General features: G+C 34.2%; 1 protein-coding gene and 1 long non-coding RNA gene across 15 annotated transcripts in view; one reads left to right on the plus strand and one right to left on the minus strand.

The window, feature by feature from the left end:
* LOC138329260 (trichohyalin-like) overlaps nucleotides 1-16,252 on the plus strand; it is a 74,780-nt gene that overhangs the window by 29,109 nt on the left and 29,419 nt on the right. For 9 of the 14 annotated variants that reach the window (XM_069276106.1, XM_069276119.1, XM_069276107.1 and 6 more), the window contains exons 6-13: nucleotides 7,429-7,476; nucleotides 8,156-8,184; nucleotides 10,630-10,702; nucleotides 12,562-12,634; nucleotides 13,344-13,551; nucleotides 13,802-14,691; nucleotides 14,747-14,803; nucleotides 14,844-15,378. In XM_069276106.1, coding sequence (XP_069132207.1) covers nucleotides 7,429-7,476; nucleotides 8,156-8,184; nucleotides 10,630-10,702; nucleotides 12,562-12,634; nucleotides 13,344-13,551; nucleotides 13,802-14,691; nucleotides 14,747-14,803; nucleotides 14,844-15,378 — 1,913 coding nt within the window. Of the gene's footprint in view, nucleotides 1-7,428; nucleotides 7,477-8,155; nucleotides 8,185-9,234; nucleotides 9,477-10,629; nucleotides 10,703-12,561; nucleotides 12,635-13,343; nucleotides 13,552-13,801; nucleotides 14,692-14,746; nucleotides 14,804-14,843; nucleotides 15,379-16,252 lie in introns of those variants that run through there. The other 5 variants (XM_069276112.1, XM_069276118.1, XM_069276117.1 and 2 more) reach the window with 3 other exon arrangements.
* LOC138329262 (uncharacterized) lies at nucleotides 517-2,778 on the minus strand. Its single transcript, XR_011209433.1, has 3 exons — nucleotides 2,358-2,778; nucleotides 1,598-1,678; nucleotides 517-1,053 (listed from the first exon to the last, which is right to left on the minus strand). It is a non-coding gene; the product is annotated as an uncharacterized lncRNA (long non-coding RNA).

Consider the following 16,252-nt stretch of genomic DNA (forward strand, 5'->3'; position numbering starts at 1 on the left):
TGCGAGAAACGCATGATTCTCATGCGTAAATTTCAACATGCGTAAATCATGTGTAGCCACATATGTAAATCATGCGTATCACATGCGTTGCACGCATGTAAATTATATCATATGTAAATCAGCCGAAAAGTGCCACGCATGCTTTTCACATGTATTGTATATATGTGAATGGTGATGCATATCACACATGTAAATTATGTCATATAGTGTAATATATTCTCTTGCATTTTATATTTGTAATTAATTAATCAAATTATGTATGTAAAATACAAAAAAGAGCACATTTAATAAATTTGTGAATTATATGTCCCATGTCTAGACATTCTATCATGATGATAAGAAAAACTCTCCAATTGTTCTAGAACTTCTCTAGAAATGTACTATATATAACAAGAACGCATTCCATGTCAAATGTCATATCTCGCATTATGTTATTGTAACTTAGCAATACAATCCTATGTCAAATCTCAAATTATATCAAAATGTAATTTAAGGAACAGACAAAAACTCATCAGATAAGATGAAAATTATTCATTTCAATTTGATTATGCACAAACAATCAAAAGATACACTGTAAAACAAAATTAATTCTCCATGCATATCCTAAATAACACATACAACATTTTATATGTAGTTAAATTGTCAGTCTATAAGTGTGACACATTAAGCTTTCAACTATCTATGCCTTTTGCCTTATTATTTCAACACTAGATTCACTACTGGATATCAAAGTCCATTTCCTGTCTTCCAGTTGATATAAATGTTCAGTCTTTTGTTGTGGGATAAAAACACTTTTTCCAACAAGGCTTGTCATCCTAACAAGTTGATTTCATTGAAAATGTCCTTTTCAAATTAAGCTGTTTTCATGTCAATGCCAGTTCAAGTTCCCATGATCAACTTTCTGGATGCTGAGCTGATCCATTGATGACATCTGAACCATTTGCATTCTACCTATTATTGATCAATAAATGGTGTAACTTGCATAACACAGCTTCACAATTTTGCAGTTTTTCAGCTCCTCCAGTTGCTTGCCTCTTTTCATGTTTCCTTTCACTGTAAAAATCAAAATGGGAAAATATTACATAGGGCATTGTACAATAATCTATTAAATTTCACGGATGAACAATAATTACCGGTAACACAAAGGCATAATCAGCACATGTATGTACATGCATGCACAACTAGAAAACTGGAAAGTCAGGAAGGGCCCTGATAAATGACTGACCCACAATAAGGATATATCAGACTCTAACTTAAGCAGGGCCCCTTGATATATGCCATATGTTTATCAGTTAGGCCTAAAATAAAATATTGTTTCTTTGCCTAAACCTGACAGACCCACTTGAAAACCACTGACTCAAACTATTTATGTAAGTTTCAATTTTATGTTATTGAAATATTTTTTAACCTGTTTTCATGGATGTCAGTCAGATATTCCTTTTTTTGTTGGTATGCTTGCCTCATAAAAGTGTAGAACCTAAAATGTAGCTCTGTACAGTGCTATCACTTTACTAAAGCAAATTTTCACAAAAAGATTGGTCTGCACTTGAATGTTTGCTTACTGATTAATTCATCAGGCAATATATATTATATTTACCTTGAATGAAAATTAAATTGTCCTGTATTGTAGCCTTCTCTGTCTGTCACAGGAGCTGGAGATTACATTGGTGGTATCAACCTAAAAAATCAACAACCATGTTCATTTTTTTCGAAAAAAAAATCAAAGGATTACATAAGTAATAACATTGATTAAGAAGACAAATATCTATGAAACTTCAATAAAACTTATCTAATGTATCAATGCGTATCGCCCATTTAAAATATTGTTTCAAAATATCATAAACCGGTAATATTCCAACTAAAGCTTTATACAAATAGATAACTTTAACACTAATTAACAGTATTTATTTTATACGCCAAATAGCTTACAATCATTTCGGTACATTAATAACTAATGTACCGAAATGACTCTCGCTTGTACCGAAACGACTCCCTTTGTACCGAAACGACTTACATGTAGGCACCTAGTAACTGTACAACTCGGCACCGAAACGACCTGATTAATTCTGACTCCAGATTTATCTCATGTATTCATGGTATTGTTTTACTTCCTAAACATTTTGAGCATAAAAGTTTGATTTTGCATGCCTATATTTATTTTGTAATGTTGCAACGACACACTGTATTTTTTTAGTTAAACTGATGCCGATCGCGAGTGACAGTGGCTCATCACTGATCAGTGCATGTTCTGATCACCATTATTTAAAAAAAAAAACAAGCATTGTGATTCTAATTAAAAACTGTTAAGTTGACTTACAACGGGTTAGGCCCTATATGCCTCATCCAGTACAACTTACCATGTATTGTTCAGCTGTTATTCAACTGCTGTCAACATTCGTCAAGTCCGTTTGTCAGCGTCCTTCGCGATCGGTTCCGGGATGGTGTAATTTCTGAAACGACATAATCCGGATAGCATATTACGTGAAGATATACCGACATTTTTCAATTATTAGATTGAAAAATAATAATCCTTTTAATTGCTACTTATCTTTAAGAATTATTTTAAAAAAGAACCTAACTTTATTGGCTGAACTAAAATCAGCGAGTATTATTTTTGATGTAGATAGATATGTCCGGAATACACTTGATTCCAGTTGTTAGAATGTTTAGTGACGTCAGAAACGTCACAGTCTTGTGCAAGTCCGGGATTCCATCCTAACTCGGTGGAAAGTTGGCTTTGAAGCCATGATCAGTGACCACCAAATATTTATAATTAGATCTAAGAATTGACAAGGATATTTCCATTATAATTTTTAATGCATATTTGCAATTGTAATGTTATACTGAATGGTAGCCTATTTAAGCTTACATGTATATTTTCAGGTTATTTCTAAAGGACACAAAATTAAGGTCACTGTTCAAATCCTAAACATGACCATAATATTTGAATATTTTGCAATTTGCTTAATTAAAAAAATCAGTCTACATCCGTCCCTTTGTATTAGATCAAATATTGCTGACAGATATGGTTCCTAATGGCTAATTAGAATTTAAATCCTGATATATTCTAGCTCGGGATACCATTATGTTTTACATTGAATACAGTTAACTTACATGTATATATATATCAAATGCAGTTATATGGCAGTTATTAAAATATTTTAATAATGTTGCATTAAGTTATATTTGGAAAGTAAAAAAAAAAAAAAAAATCATACGCCGGACTTATTTTTACACAAAAGCAATATTTGGTATCAATTTCATGTCTTGGTTCATTAAAATCTGTTCTCAAAGATATGTTTTGATCCTAATTTTCGTGTGGAGTTTTAATGTAACCGCTTTTTTTTTTTTTTAATATTTTTCAAATATGACGCACCTATACACTAACAAATAACTTAGGCCTATATTTGTTTTATAGGGCCGGTTTCATATTTACACAAAAGCAATATTTGGTATCACTTTCATGACAACAAGTTCTCGTTTCTTTAAAAATCTATTCTCAAAAGTGTTTAAATTTTGTTCCTATTTTCGTGTGGAGTTTTGATGTAATCATTTTGGACTTTTTTGGAAGATATTTTCCGAACATGACGCGGGTATGTACTTAATATATATATCTGGATTTTTTTAGTTGCCTCGCACGAATCAAGAGCACATACCGCCCATACAATATAGTCTCTAACACTCAATCCAATCAGTTAGCGAGAAAACAGATTTTATAGAATATACCGAAAAATGACATGAGATATTGCAAAAGAGTGAAAATATCAAAATTTAGGAAAAGTTTAAAATTTAACAAAAATCATGCGATTCTCATGTGTAAAATAAATGACATGTAAATCGCATGACAATCATATGAGAATGACATGAAATTTTCATGCGAAAATCATGCGTGTCAAAAAATCATATGATTTACGCATGAGATTCATGTGAAAATCACATGAAAATTGCCACGCATGATTTACATGCGTGGCACTTTTGCCTGTGTAGGTATATAATTTACGAGGGTTTAAATTGATTTAAAAGGGCTGTATCTTAATAGTATTAGGGAGTCTCTATCCCTTGGGAGGGGCCGAGATTGTCAAACAGAGAAGTATTATATCTTGTTTTGTATTGATTTATTGATTAGCGTAGAATTGTTAAAAGCCACAACAGATATTAGAAGATACAGTGACATAGGCTAAAACATCCTACATGTAGTTGCCCTAATGATTGTTACAAAAATACAGGTGTGTGAAAGGAATTTCAATTTCAAAAATTTGTAAAGTTAATTTTCTGATGTATTTTATGTATACATTAGAAAATTACAATCAAACAAGATCCATGTTAAGGTTTATATTTAGTATACAAGATAAGACGAGGCTCTTGATGAGTTGAAGGTAATTGTGTCAGGTAAATTATCACGTCTGTGTGGGGCTACAGTACCTGAACCGTTTAACGTTCCCAGCCTAACACAAACGCAACGCAAAAAAATCGTCCGTTAGCTAACGCTAACGATTGCTAACGCTAACGATTAACGATTAACGATAAACGATTAACGCAAAACCGGCTAACGATTAACGATTAACGCAAAACGCAAAACGATCGGCTATGATAAACCGGAAATACCATTGTTATAATCACGGACACGGCTTGACGGTAAATAAATTACGGATCTTGACGTTCTGAAATACAAACGAAAGTACAAGAAAAACTGGAGTATGTTCGGGATTAAAGTTTCTGTATATCATATAAACATTTGCCTATGAAAACTATATGGACACGATGAAGTCAAAGACGACAGTACTCAATGCAAAGTTTCCACTTTACATGTACAAAATGTACGTTTACAAAATGAATTACATGTGCAACTGTGTGTATGGAGAAAGAATGGTATTATTCTAAAGTGTCATTTTACCCGATATTTTAAGAAATAACAAATTATTACAACATCTCTTTACTGATAATAACACAATGAAGTCAAACACGACTGTACTCGATACGAAGTTTCCACTTCACACGTACACGTACGTTTACAAATTACGTGTACAGCCGTATGTATTAAGAGAGAATTGTATTATTCTAAGTGTCATATTTGTCCGACATTTTAAGAAATAATAAACAAATTGTTACAACAACACTTTATTGATAATATTACCGTCACATACTGGTACTTTAAATAGTATCATGGTATTGAAATGACGAATAACACATTTTCACACAAACACATTTAAAATGCAGTAAATCAAATTTCCATCTATATGTTTGATTTCTATTATCGATGTTTCATAACTCAACAATTGTAATAATTAACATCTTATAGTGTTTCCCGCATCAATCACAAGTTTCAGGGTTTTTGTAGATTGTCGAAAGGCTCTTCCGCTTACCATGGAAAATTGTATCCTCGAAATATTTGTTTCATAACGGATTACACGCTGTATATTACTAGGGTGTGCATTCATAAAAGCCCATTGCTTACAATTGACTAGGCATCGATTTTAGGGTCGTACATGTACATTTACAAATGCACGTACATACGCCACAGCTACTGTAATAAAGATTGAACATTTGAATTCGTGTTTCACCATTTGCAGTTCTCTCATTTTATAGTTCATGCATATAATAAAGATATAAAGAATGAAAATATTTCACTTCCAGTTATTTATATTCAAATTAAGTCAATTATGCATAATCATTAATAACAACGACGATGAAGATAGTGATGCACATGCATACATGTATGTACACTGAATATTATATACTGTAAAATTGCATTGCGACAATTTTCTACGTATATTTGTAACTGGTGTAAGAAATATAGTTATTTGATCACATTTCACATCAAGCAACTCTTCAATTTACAGTTTAAACAAATTAATTATTCATACAATGTATAAGTGTAAGTTAATTCTTTCCAACGTAATCTATACTATAGGAAAGCATATTGCACACATCAAAACTTTGAAATACGACAGTACATATATGGACGTGAAATGTACTGTCACAGTGTACGGGGCACAGGTAAGTTGGGTATAAAGTTAATCTCCCTCCCAAGAAGGTGTTAATTACAGGTGAACTCCGCCCGTGGCAAGCTACAGGGGGTCGACACAAGGTAACACCAGTCGTGACCTATATACCTGTACAGGTAAAATACCCGTGCGCGTCACGCTGGGAATTGAAGAGATTCCAGTTACAAATAACAACGGGTGCCCGTGACTGTCCAGTTTTTATTGATATGAGCTGATTTGACACGCGTACAGTATGTGTGAAGGCTTACAATGTAACGTACCCCTGCACAGTTCGAATTATCTACACGTGTTCTACATGTAGTTGTAGGATTGCAAACATTTACATCATTTTATTCCATTTTCATATAAATAAAAGTACTAATAAATTGCGTTTAAAAGTATGTACATGTAAATGACAAATCTCACCTATTCCTCGTGTTCAAACTCGTCATATTAATGATTTTTAAATTTCACGAATTTATTTGTTCTTCGTACATTGATAATATTTAACATAACAAGAACAATATTATGCAGCGTGTCTGTAATAACATTTTTATATTTTTATTATCTGTTTTAGCTATTTTCTTGTGTAATCTATCAGTCGTCGTGGATACACGAAGCGGTAAACGTAATATCTTAGTAGATAAAAATGAACATTATATCCGGATCGTCAAAGCATATCACCGGCATTTGGTTCTATTTTTAGTGGTTAACGTTAGCGGAAGTCGGTCCTGCTAACGATTAACGCAAACGATTTCTAACGCAAACGATTGTAAACGCAACTAACGATTAACGATTGCTAACGCAAACGATAACGATTAACGATAAACGATAGCTAACGCTAACGATTGCAAACGGAAATAACGCAAACGCAAACGAAACGCAAATTTGGGAACGTTAAACGGTTCAGGTACTGTACCCTAAGGGGAATTCCATGTTACAATTCTACATTCCATAGTTAATTTAAAGGAAGAGTTACCTAACATTTCAGTCCTTAAGGGAGAGATTTAATCTTATGTACTCCACAAATCTGTTACTTCAGTGGCCTCATTCTGTTGGTAATCATTCAATATTTATTAATGTGAAAAATTGATGTATAAATTTATATTTTATCTCCTGAAACAATTTCACTGATTAAAAGACACCCATTGTCAATAATTTACTTGCACCAATGCATACATGATTTAGATTACCTTTTGCAGTATGTAATGCTAATTTATACTTTGGCTATATTAAAATTTCATTTAATGATTTTTATAAGCAGGTTAATTAGCAAAAACAAAATGCGAAAAACTGATATCTGAGTGGAAGGTACTAGAATAAGATGATTTAATGATTCCTGAAAATTTTTGTTTATTGAAAACATCTAATTAATTTCAAGATTTGTTTTTTAAAAAGAACATGTAGAATAATGGAATATAGAGATATTTGTATTAATCTGCAGTACCCATTGCGGAGAATCTTCACCACAAATGAGCTGAATCTAGACAAGGTACACCGCAGTTTGGCTGGTTCTAATGACTGACATAATATAATAGTAGTGTGATAACGCTTTATAATCTTTCCAAGGGGGATAACTCAGGTGTTTTATGTGAACGTTAATATGTGTTGTATTCATCTAGAAACTATAACTTGTTGTAATTTGTTAATTCATTTGATTTCTGAAACCAATTCTAAGATGCCTGAATGATTACATAACCCTAAAATCAGAATGCATGCATGGTTAATCAGATGATGCAACATTTAATCATTTAAACATTTCAACATTTTGCATAATATGTGTTCAATTATGATTTTTAAATTTATTATATTTTTATTTGGGTTTCATGGATTTATTTTAGTGAAATGGTATTTTGTAATTTATAGAGTTTTGAGGTGCTGTATCTTTCTTCACATGCCTAGTTTTTAGGTGGCCGTTTTTTACTTATGTGTGGCATCATTTTTGGCTATTAACCTAGAATATGAAAGCTTTCTTTTTATACTTATCACCATCGTTTGCATTATCTTATTTTCACAGATCATTTCTTCATTTTATGCTATATGAAAAACTAGTCTAGGAAAAAAGTCTTGTAACTTGAAAATAATGTTATGCTCACCTTGTAAAAGCTGATCAGTGTTTTAAGATGTTTAGTTGAGCTTGTCTGTTAACATATTTTCTCCTTCTGTTACAGATAAAGATTAATTCACCAAATAAATTAAGGTATGTAAAGTAATCATCAATTTTCTGTAAGTACGCTGGAATGTGAAAGTTATCTTGTGCATTAAAAGAAAGACACCTTGATGTCTTCACTGCATTAACTTAGTTATTTACCTATGTGGGTAGGTATTGATATCTTTCAGAGAAAACAATAATACAATTTTCATGCACAAAAATTATAACATCACACTGGATACCTACCTAAAAGGGAAGTAACTCTGTAACTCAAAGATGGAATATAACTGATGAAGTTGACAAAATTTTTAAATTTTGATATATTAGGTTTCAAAACGATGGGGTTTGTTGAAAATGGAAACATCTTTATGTTTAAGATTTTGCATACCACTTTGATGAGTGTTTAATTAAGAGATCTAATACCAACACATTTTTCAAAGTGAAAGGCATGTCATTTTCTCAAATATCTGTCCAGTGTATTTATAATGTAACCAAGGAACACTAGATTTATCATAGCGGACATGTACACCTTGACCTAGAGATTGGCATGGAAACAGAATTTTTCCAATAAAAGCATGATGCCATTCAAACCCATTCCTGTACTCTCTCTCATCTTGTATCTCTCCTCCTTGAATTGGCTATATGTCAATTAAGTGCTTGGCCAGACATCTATGAAATAATTTGTGATATGTAGAATTTCAGCCCTTGAAATTGAATCTACTGTAACATACACACTTACACGGCTACTGAAAGTGAAGAGTTTTAACCTCTGTCTGAACTTTGAAAATTTGTACCGAAATCTAATTATAAAACAGGATCTGGAAACCAGATCCCTGACTAGACTTGTTTCTGACCTTGAACTTGCAGCACCTTTGAACATTTTTTTCTCAAAATTATATTGAAATGTATATGTCTCTTCTGAGAGAAACATGTTGTAAGAAGGCGTAAAGAAAATAAAAGTTGTAGAGTTACACCTGCTATCAGAATCATCTCTGTGTGAGAGTGGAGATAGCTGCCAACAGAGACCCTCCTCCTCATCCTACACCCTGGACCAGCCCGTCTGGTGCACCCACTAGTACATGGCTGTACAACACTCCACACCATTGTTTGATAATCATTTTAAAAGTGCAAGTAATGAGATAATGAATCCAGTCTCATGAGGATGCTAATGTATGGTTATCAGTGGAGGGAACACAGGCCTGTATTGTGTGAAGTCTTGTTGAGTTTGTAACAGAAGTGTATTAGTGTGTGTGAAAACTTCTGATGGAGAATATTCTGTGAGGAAGGTGTTATAACTAATTCATAAAAGATCTGTTGAACGTCAGAAAAGACAGCATGAGGTAGGTGTGATCAGGCTGGAATACTCCGTATATCTCACTACATATTTCAATATTATGGAGTTAGTGCATTGGATTAAATCAATTTTGATTTCAAAGCATTCCATTAATTTAATGAGTTTAATCGGTACAATTTTCACTGATGTTTATTGATGTTTTCACACTTGAAAATGAATGTCATATGGTACATTCATCTTGCAAAATATTAGTAAAAGCATTCCAGACTTTACATTTGAGTTTAGAAATTCTTCTCTGTAAGATGTTGTATATAGCACATGATAGACAGAACATTATTGATAAATATGTGTCATATGGTACATGTAGAGTTTACCTTTGACCTCTGACCTCTTAAATTGACTACAACAATTCCAATATTGGATTTAAATTCGATAGACAAGGTATCCGGCTTAATAGGAATTTTAATTATCATCCTATTGTATATCATTGCTAATTTTTGTATAGGTTTTAATTTTGTTGAATTCCAAGATTCTGAATAATGCTTAAACACAGTGATTTGCAAAATTTTACAAATTGGCTTTTAGATTGTATGGGATGAGTGAGGATGTACCTTTTTTCCTTTTAATCGGTTTGACCTTGGTTGACCTTATTTTTTTTTTTTTTCCTTTTAATCGGTTTGACCTTGGTTGACCTTTAATTTAGTTGATTGACCTAGCTTATACCAACTCTGTTATCAGAAGAAATTGTAGTAAATAAGGTTAAATAAGACTTTTACTCACCTCTATAGTCCCTTTACCTACACACCGATAATTACCACTGCTTAGCTTTAATGATTGCTCTGAAGATCATCTTCGTGTTGGTAAGACCTTGATCTATAGTTTTCTAATGTATTTTTAATTGACACAGGTAAAAGATAAATACAGGTACAACGCTATAAAATGATTTAGTGTCCCCAGGTGTTCCAGTTATACCTATAAACAGTTTATTACACCTGTACATTATTACTTAGGTTAAATGAATCATGATCTGCTCATTTAGAAACGCAATAGTCACAGAAAGAAGACGTTCAATTGAATGATTCTATTTCAAATTGTGAAAAGATAATTTCTTATATCAAGGAATACATATATAGCATATGTCAAATACCAAAATAACTGTTGTCAACTGACTTTTCATGATTTTTTACCTTTTTTTGTAGGCCACTAAAAGCACCACCTGCCAAAAGAGACGATAACGCCATGGTAACCCTTAAGGGCTGGCTGTACCGACAGGTAGGGAATTGTGGACAGGAAATTGGGGTGAAAAAGGGGAGGTAAAAGTGAAAGGCAGTCAAAGGTGTACAAAAGATAGTGAAGAGTCTTAAGATAAATGTGTAGATGATTGGAACATTTAGAGCAAAAGGTTCTTGTCTCTGTAAACTTATTCTGACATGCCATTAGATTCGCATATTTCATGGACAATTAGAAATTATAGGTATATTAGAACCTCTTGAGTCTAAATCGAAAAATAAAAATCGGCAAATTAAGTTACTGTGGAAATAAGCTGGTTTGCAGTAATTAGGGCAGGTATCAAAAATCTTTTGTTCATTTATAGTATTGAATAGGGGAAGGGAGGGGTAAAAATGGTAGTGTGTTTAGGTCATCCATATAGTGTTGGCAAGTATGATGTGGTGTTTGAAGGGCACATTTTGCTTCTGAGTGCTAGAATACAATGTCTATAACTATACTGTTTTTGTATCCATTAGACTTTGGGAGGGCCTTGTGAGATGGGAGTTGTCTGTCAGTAATTGTAGTGTGATGATTAGAAGTGAGAAAGAAAGCACTGACTTGTATGAATGAACAGTTCTGCAGATTGCCTTGGGGAGTAAATCTGAAGATGGAATGTATAGCAAATAAACCTGACTGAAATTCAGGGTGACTGGCAGTGTAATATAATCTATAGAATGTTTGTAATGAGGAAATAAACTGACCAGATTGTGGCTTGAAGGCCTTAGATGTTTGGGTGTAGTGGTCCATAAGGATGTTAGGATGGAGAGGGTTGTTGTAGAATGTTAGATTGTGGTATTATAATCTGTGTATCCTAGGTTAGGTTACATTGTATCTACTGGAACTATTGTCTTGTATTGTCCAATGTTGTCTTGTATATTAAGTCTTGTTAGCTTGATAGTCTGTAAAGAAAGTCCCTGTAAGATTGATAAAGTACCTGGAAGTATTACTTTATTGTCTTAGAAAGCTTTGTCAGTTTGATAATGTATAGTTCTATCTGCCACATTAAAAGCATGTCAGTTTGATAATGTATAGTTCCATCTGCCACATTTAAAAGCATGATAAACAAAGTATAGTTTTAAGTACAAATTAAAAACCTTTCAGGGCTGCATTTTTAAGAGATTCAATATTATTCATTTGAAATTACAATGAATAACTAATTGTTATTATATTTTAGCTGTTGTACATGGACTGAATGTCTCAGATAGTGATATATGGTGACCTTGTCCAATTAAAAAGGGTCTGATATATTTGCTCATAAAAGTCTTATTGTCCTGATAAACAAACTTATTACTGACAGTACGAGTGAGGTATCAAGAGGAAAACAATACACATTTATCAATTGTTGTTCAGGGGATGAAATGTATAATAATATATAATCTGTTGAATAGCTATGCTAAACTGAACATTTGTCTGTGATGAACATTTGTAATGTGCTCATCGAATATTTCTGCTAAACTATTGAACATGTTGAACGTTTGTATCCTGACACAATCAGACACAGCTAGGTTAGTTATCAAGCATTGACCAGGAGTTGATGGTTTTTCTACGAGAACTCTAGCTTCCCTCCACCCTGTAAACCTGGTACACCATACATATATCTTTAAATGACCCTGAATGTTATAATAAAGTCTTCAACAAAAATTCCAAAAAAAAAAATTAAAAAAAAAACAAACCAACCACTTGAAAGTCTAAGCTATTACATTGAACAATTGCACTTATGGTGACTACTGTATATATGCGCTATCACAATGATTTCCTCGTTAGCCCAGAACTGTCTCAGTAACCTAGCTGGGATGTAGAGATAACCTAACCTGTGACACAATCAGGAAATAGAAACTCACTTTATTGGTTTGTATTGACAGGAGAGTGGAAGTTGGAAGACATGGAAGAAACGATGGTGTGTCCTGTCAAATTTTGGACTCTTCTTCTACAAAGGTAAATGCTTAATCAATGTATTGTTTGGCTATGCAAATCTATTTATCACATTGTTTTGGTGTTTTTACAAACTTTATGAAGTCTATCTGCTAATATATGTCAAAGCATTTGTTTTAGATTCCATGTAATTGAAGGAAGGAATTGTAAACCTGTATCATGATTATCAGATATATTTCTTATTTGGTTCTGTAACTGCATTAGTTTTTAATGTATTTTACTGTGTTTCTGTATGTAACTTTGACTATTTGTTGCTATGGTTTCTGTATGTAATTTTGCATCTTTGTTACTATGATTTCTGTATGTAATTTTGTATCTTTATTGCTATGGTTTCTGTATGTAATTTTGTATCTTTTTGTTACTATGGTTTCTGTATGTAACTTTAAATCTTTGTTGCTATGGTTTTCTGGTTTCTATTTAAATCTTTGTATTGCTATGGTTTCTGTATGTATTTTATGTGTAAATTTTTGTTACTATGGTTTCTGTTAATTTGTTTATTTTGTTGTATTATTTTATTGTTGCTATGGTTTCTGTATGTAACTTAAATCTTTGTTGCTATGTTTGTTGCTATGGTTTTTATGTACTAAATCTTTGTTACTTGGTATCTGTATGTAACTTTAAATCTTTGTTGCTCTGGTTTCTGTATTTTACTTTAAATCTTTATTGCTATGGTTTCTGTATGTAACCATAAGACGTTGCCTCTGTTTTATAGATGACAAAGAGAACCACACCGTGGGATCCATCCTGTTGCCGAGTTACAGAATTGAGGAGTGTAGTCCCGCAGATACCAGTAAAAAATTTGCCTTTAAGGCTGAGCATAATAATATGAAGACATACATGTTTGCTTCTGATACACAAGACGATCGCACACGTTGGATTGAGGCCCTGAAATGTGCAGCAGTACTCAAAAATCCGCCTTCGTAAGTGTACAAAAAAAAAGAACCACGCTTGGATATATTTCGAATATATTGAATATTTATTTTACTTATGATTAACTTCTTTTAGTGTTATATCTTAATAGATATTCTCTGCTTATTCTTTTTTACTGGCCTTCTTTCATAAGAAACTGTATGATTTGGTCACAAGGGAAAATATTTTGTTGTTGAGGTATTTTAAAACAATAAATTACGTCTGTTTTGATTAAGTAAACATTTTATATTTTTACTACAGGAAGGAGAAGGAGGCCAATAATAACAACCCTCTCCCTAAACTCATCCCTAAATCACCTTTTATGACCTGGGACGATGATGAGGATGAAGATGATGACCAGACACCTAGAGGACTATCGTCATGGCAGAATAAAGTAACCCAGGGTTACGACCCTGGACCTCAGAGGTCACAGCAACCTCAAAGGTCACCACAGGATGATCGGGGTCAAGGGTCACCCGGAAATCACTATCCAAGGAATGATCCTAGATTTGCAGATGATGATCCTATGGGAAATCAACATGACCCTCATGGGCAGTATCTTGGTAATCATCCACGACTCCAAGATGATCCACGAATGGCATCCGATCCCAGAATGGCGGATCCACGAATGGCATCCAATCCAAGAACGGCATCTGATCCACAAATGGCGTCCGATCCAAGAATGGCAGATCCACGAATGGCGTCCGATCCACGAATGGCATCCGATCCAAGAAATAGATATGCATCTGATCCTCATAGAGACAATGATTATAATTCCCAGTCTAATAGCCCCAGATCTCCACCTCAGGATCCCAGACAATACTCTCAGCACCAGTCCCGACCCCCAGGGCACAATCATCCATACTCTCACAACAATACTCACATGGACCGGCAGCACCCCAATGGTTATCGAGACAAAGGTCCACAGAGGGAGCAGGACCCATACAGTTACAGTACTAAACATCATAAACATCCCGACAAAATGGCAGGCCAGCGTCATCAACGACAGGATCCACAACAAATAGACCCTCGACATGATCCTCGACAAGATCCAAGAAGGATGGACCCTAGACCAGACTCTCGTCAAATGGACCCACGGCAAATGGATCCAAGACATGACCCTCATCAAATGGAACCTCATCAAATGGAACCTCGTCAAATGGATCCAAGACATGACCCTCATCAAATGGAACCTGTCAAATGGACCTCGTCAAATGGATCCAAGACATGACCCTCATCAAATGGAACCTCGTCAAATGGATCCAAGACATGACCCTCATCAAATGGAACCTGTCAAATGGATCAAGACATGACGCTCGTCAAATGGACCCTCGAGAAATGGACCCAAGGCAAATGGACCCAAGACAAGACCCTAGACATATGGACCCTAGAGACAAATCAAGACAGATGAACAATGAACAGGACCCAAGACACTCGAGATCAAATAATGATCCCTATGGAAACAGGAAGGCTAATTCAATGCCAGCTGAGTTTGTACGGAGAGGAGATGATTATGGCAGGAGGGGAGAGTCCCTCCCTGGTCACTATAACAAAGACTTGTCTCCTAATAGTAGTCTCGACCAGTACCCTGGGATGAGATCCGACCCCAGAGGGGATTCTTTGCCAGGCCGTTACACAGGGGGTCAGGACAACTCACCTAACACCAGTAATTACTCAGACGCAGCTTACGATAGATACACCGGACAACCTAACATACCTCAACGAGTGCCAAACCCTCACGACCCCTACAGCAGGGACCAGTACAACCCAGCGTCAAGGTCACAGGATCAAGGGCCAAGGTCACATGATCATGGTTACAATGAAGGGCCAAATCAAAGGTATCCTGATCATTCAGTCTCGTCTTCATCCAGAAATCGGGGCCCGACAGACAGCAGGGAGGGATTATATGCCCGTATAGAAAAGAAGGTTTCAAGTGTTGAGGAAAATCACTATATCCCCATGGGACCCTTCAGAAAACCCCTTGAGCAGAGCCGTAACAGTCACAAGTAAAATTCTGTGTAGACTTACTATAATTATAACTCTGGGTTTATCTACACAGGTATATATTAACATGGGCTATGGAATCCTCTCTATATATATGTATATTCACTCTTCTGCTACATCAGGTCTCCTGGCTAGTCATGGGTACTATACATGAAAAGACTTCCATGGCATGCCACCACCTTTAGATTTTGGGCTAGATATCTGTAATAGGCTTATGGTATACTTTTAGAATTTAGGAGATTTAATGTACCTTCACAATAAATCATCTCGTTTACTTTTAGGATTTTGTAACTTAGGAACAGTAGCTTTGAAAAAGGGAGATAATTTCTGAAAATCTTACTCGGTAACAAAGATTAATAAATGACATAACAGCGTCTGTAACATGATAACAGTGATATTAATTCATTTCTAGGTCCACATTAGATGTACACCTGCATTTTAATCTCGCTCTTTCCCATTGATATGTTTTGATCATTACATTAACATGACACTATGATGATTATAACATATTTTGTTTAGTTTAAAATATATATGCAGCTCTGCTTTTTGTTTCTTGAAATCACTGATCAATCTAAGCACTTTAAGTTGGCTTGGCAGGATGTAAGTGGACTATTTTTTTGTGGCTCAAAAAACAATAATATTCTATTCCATATCTAACAATATTTCTATTGTTTCCAATTTCAATATAAGTTATTTTTCTGCTAAATC

The sequence above is a fragment of the Argopecten irradians genome, chromosome 8 (genome assembly GCF_041381155.1).
Source record: "Argopecten irradians isolate NY chromosome 8, Ai_NY, whole genome shotgun sequence".
In the NCBI taxonomy this organism is placed as follows: Eukaryota; Metazoa; Mollusca; class Bivalvia; order Pectinida; family Pectinidae; genus Argopecten; species Argopecten irradians.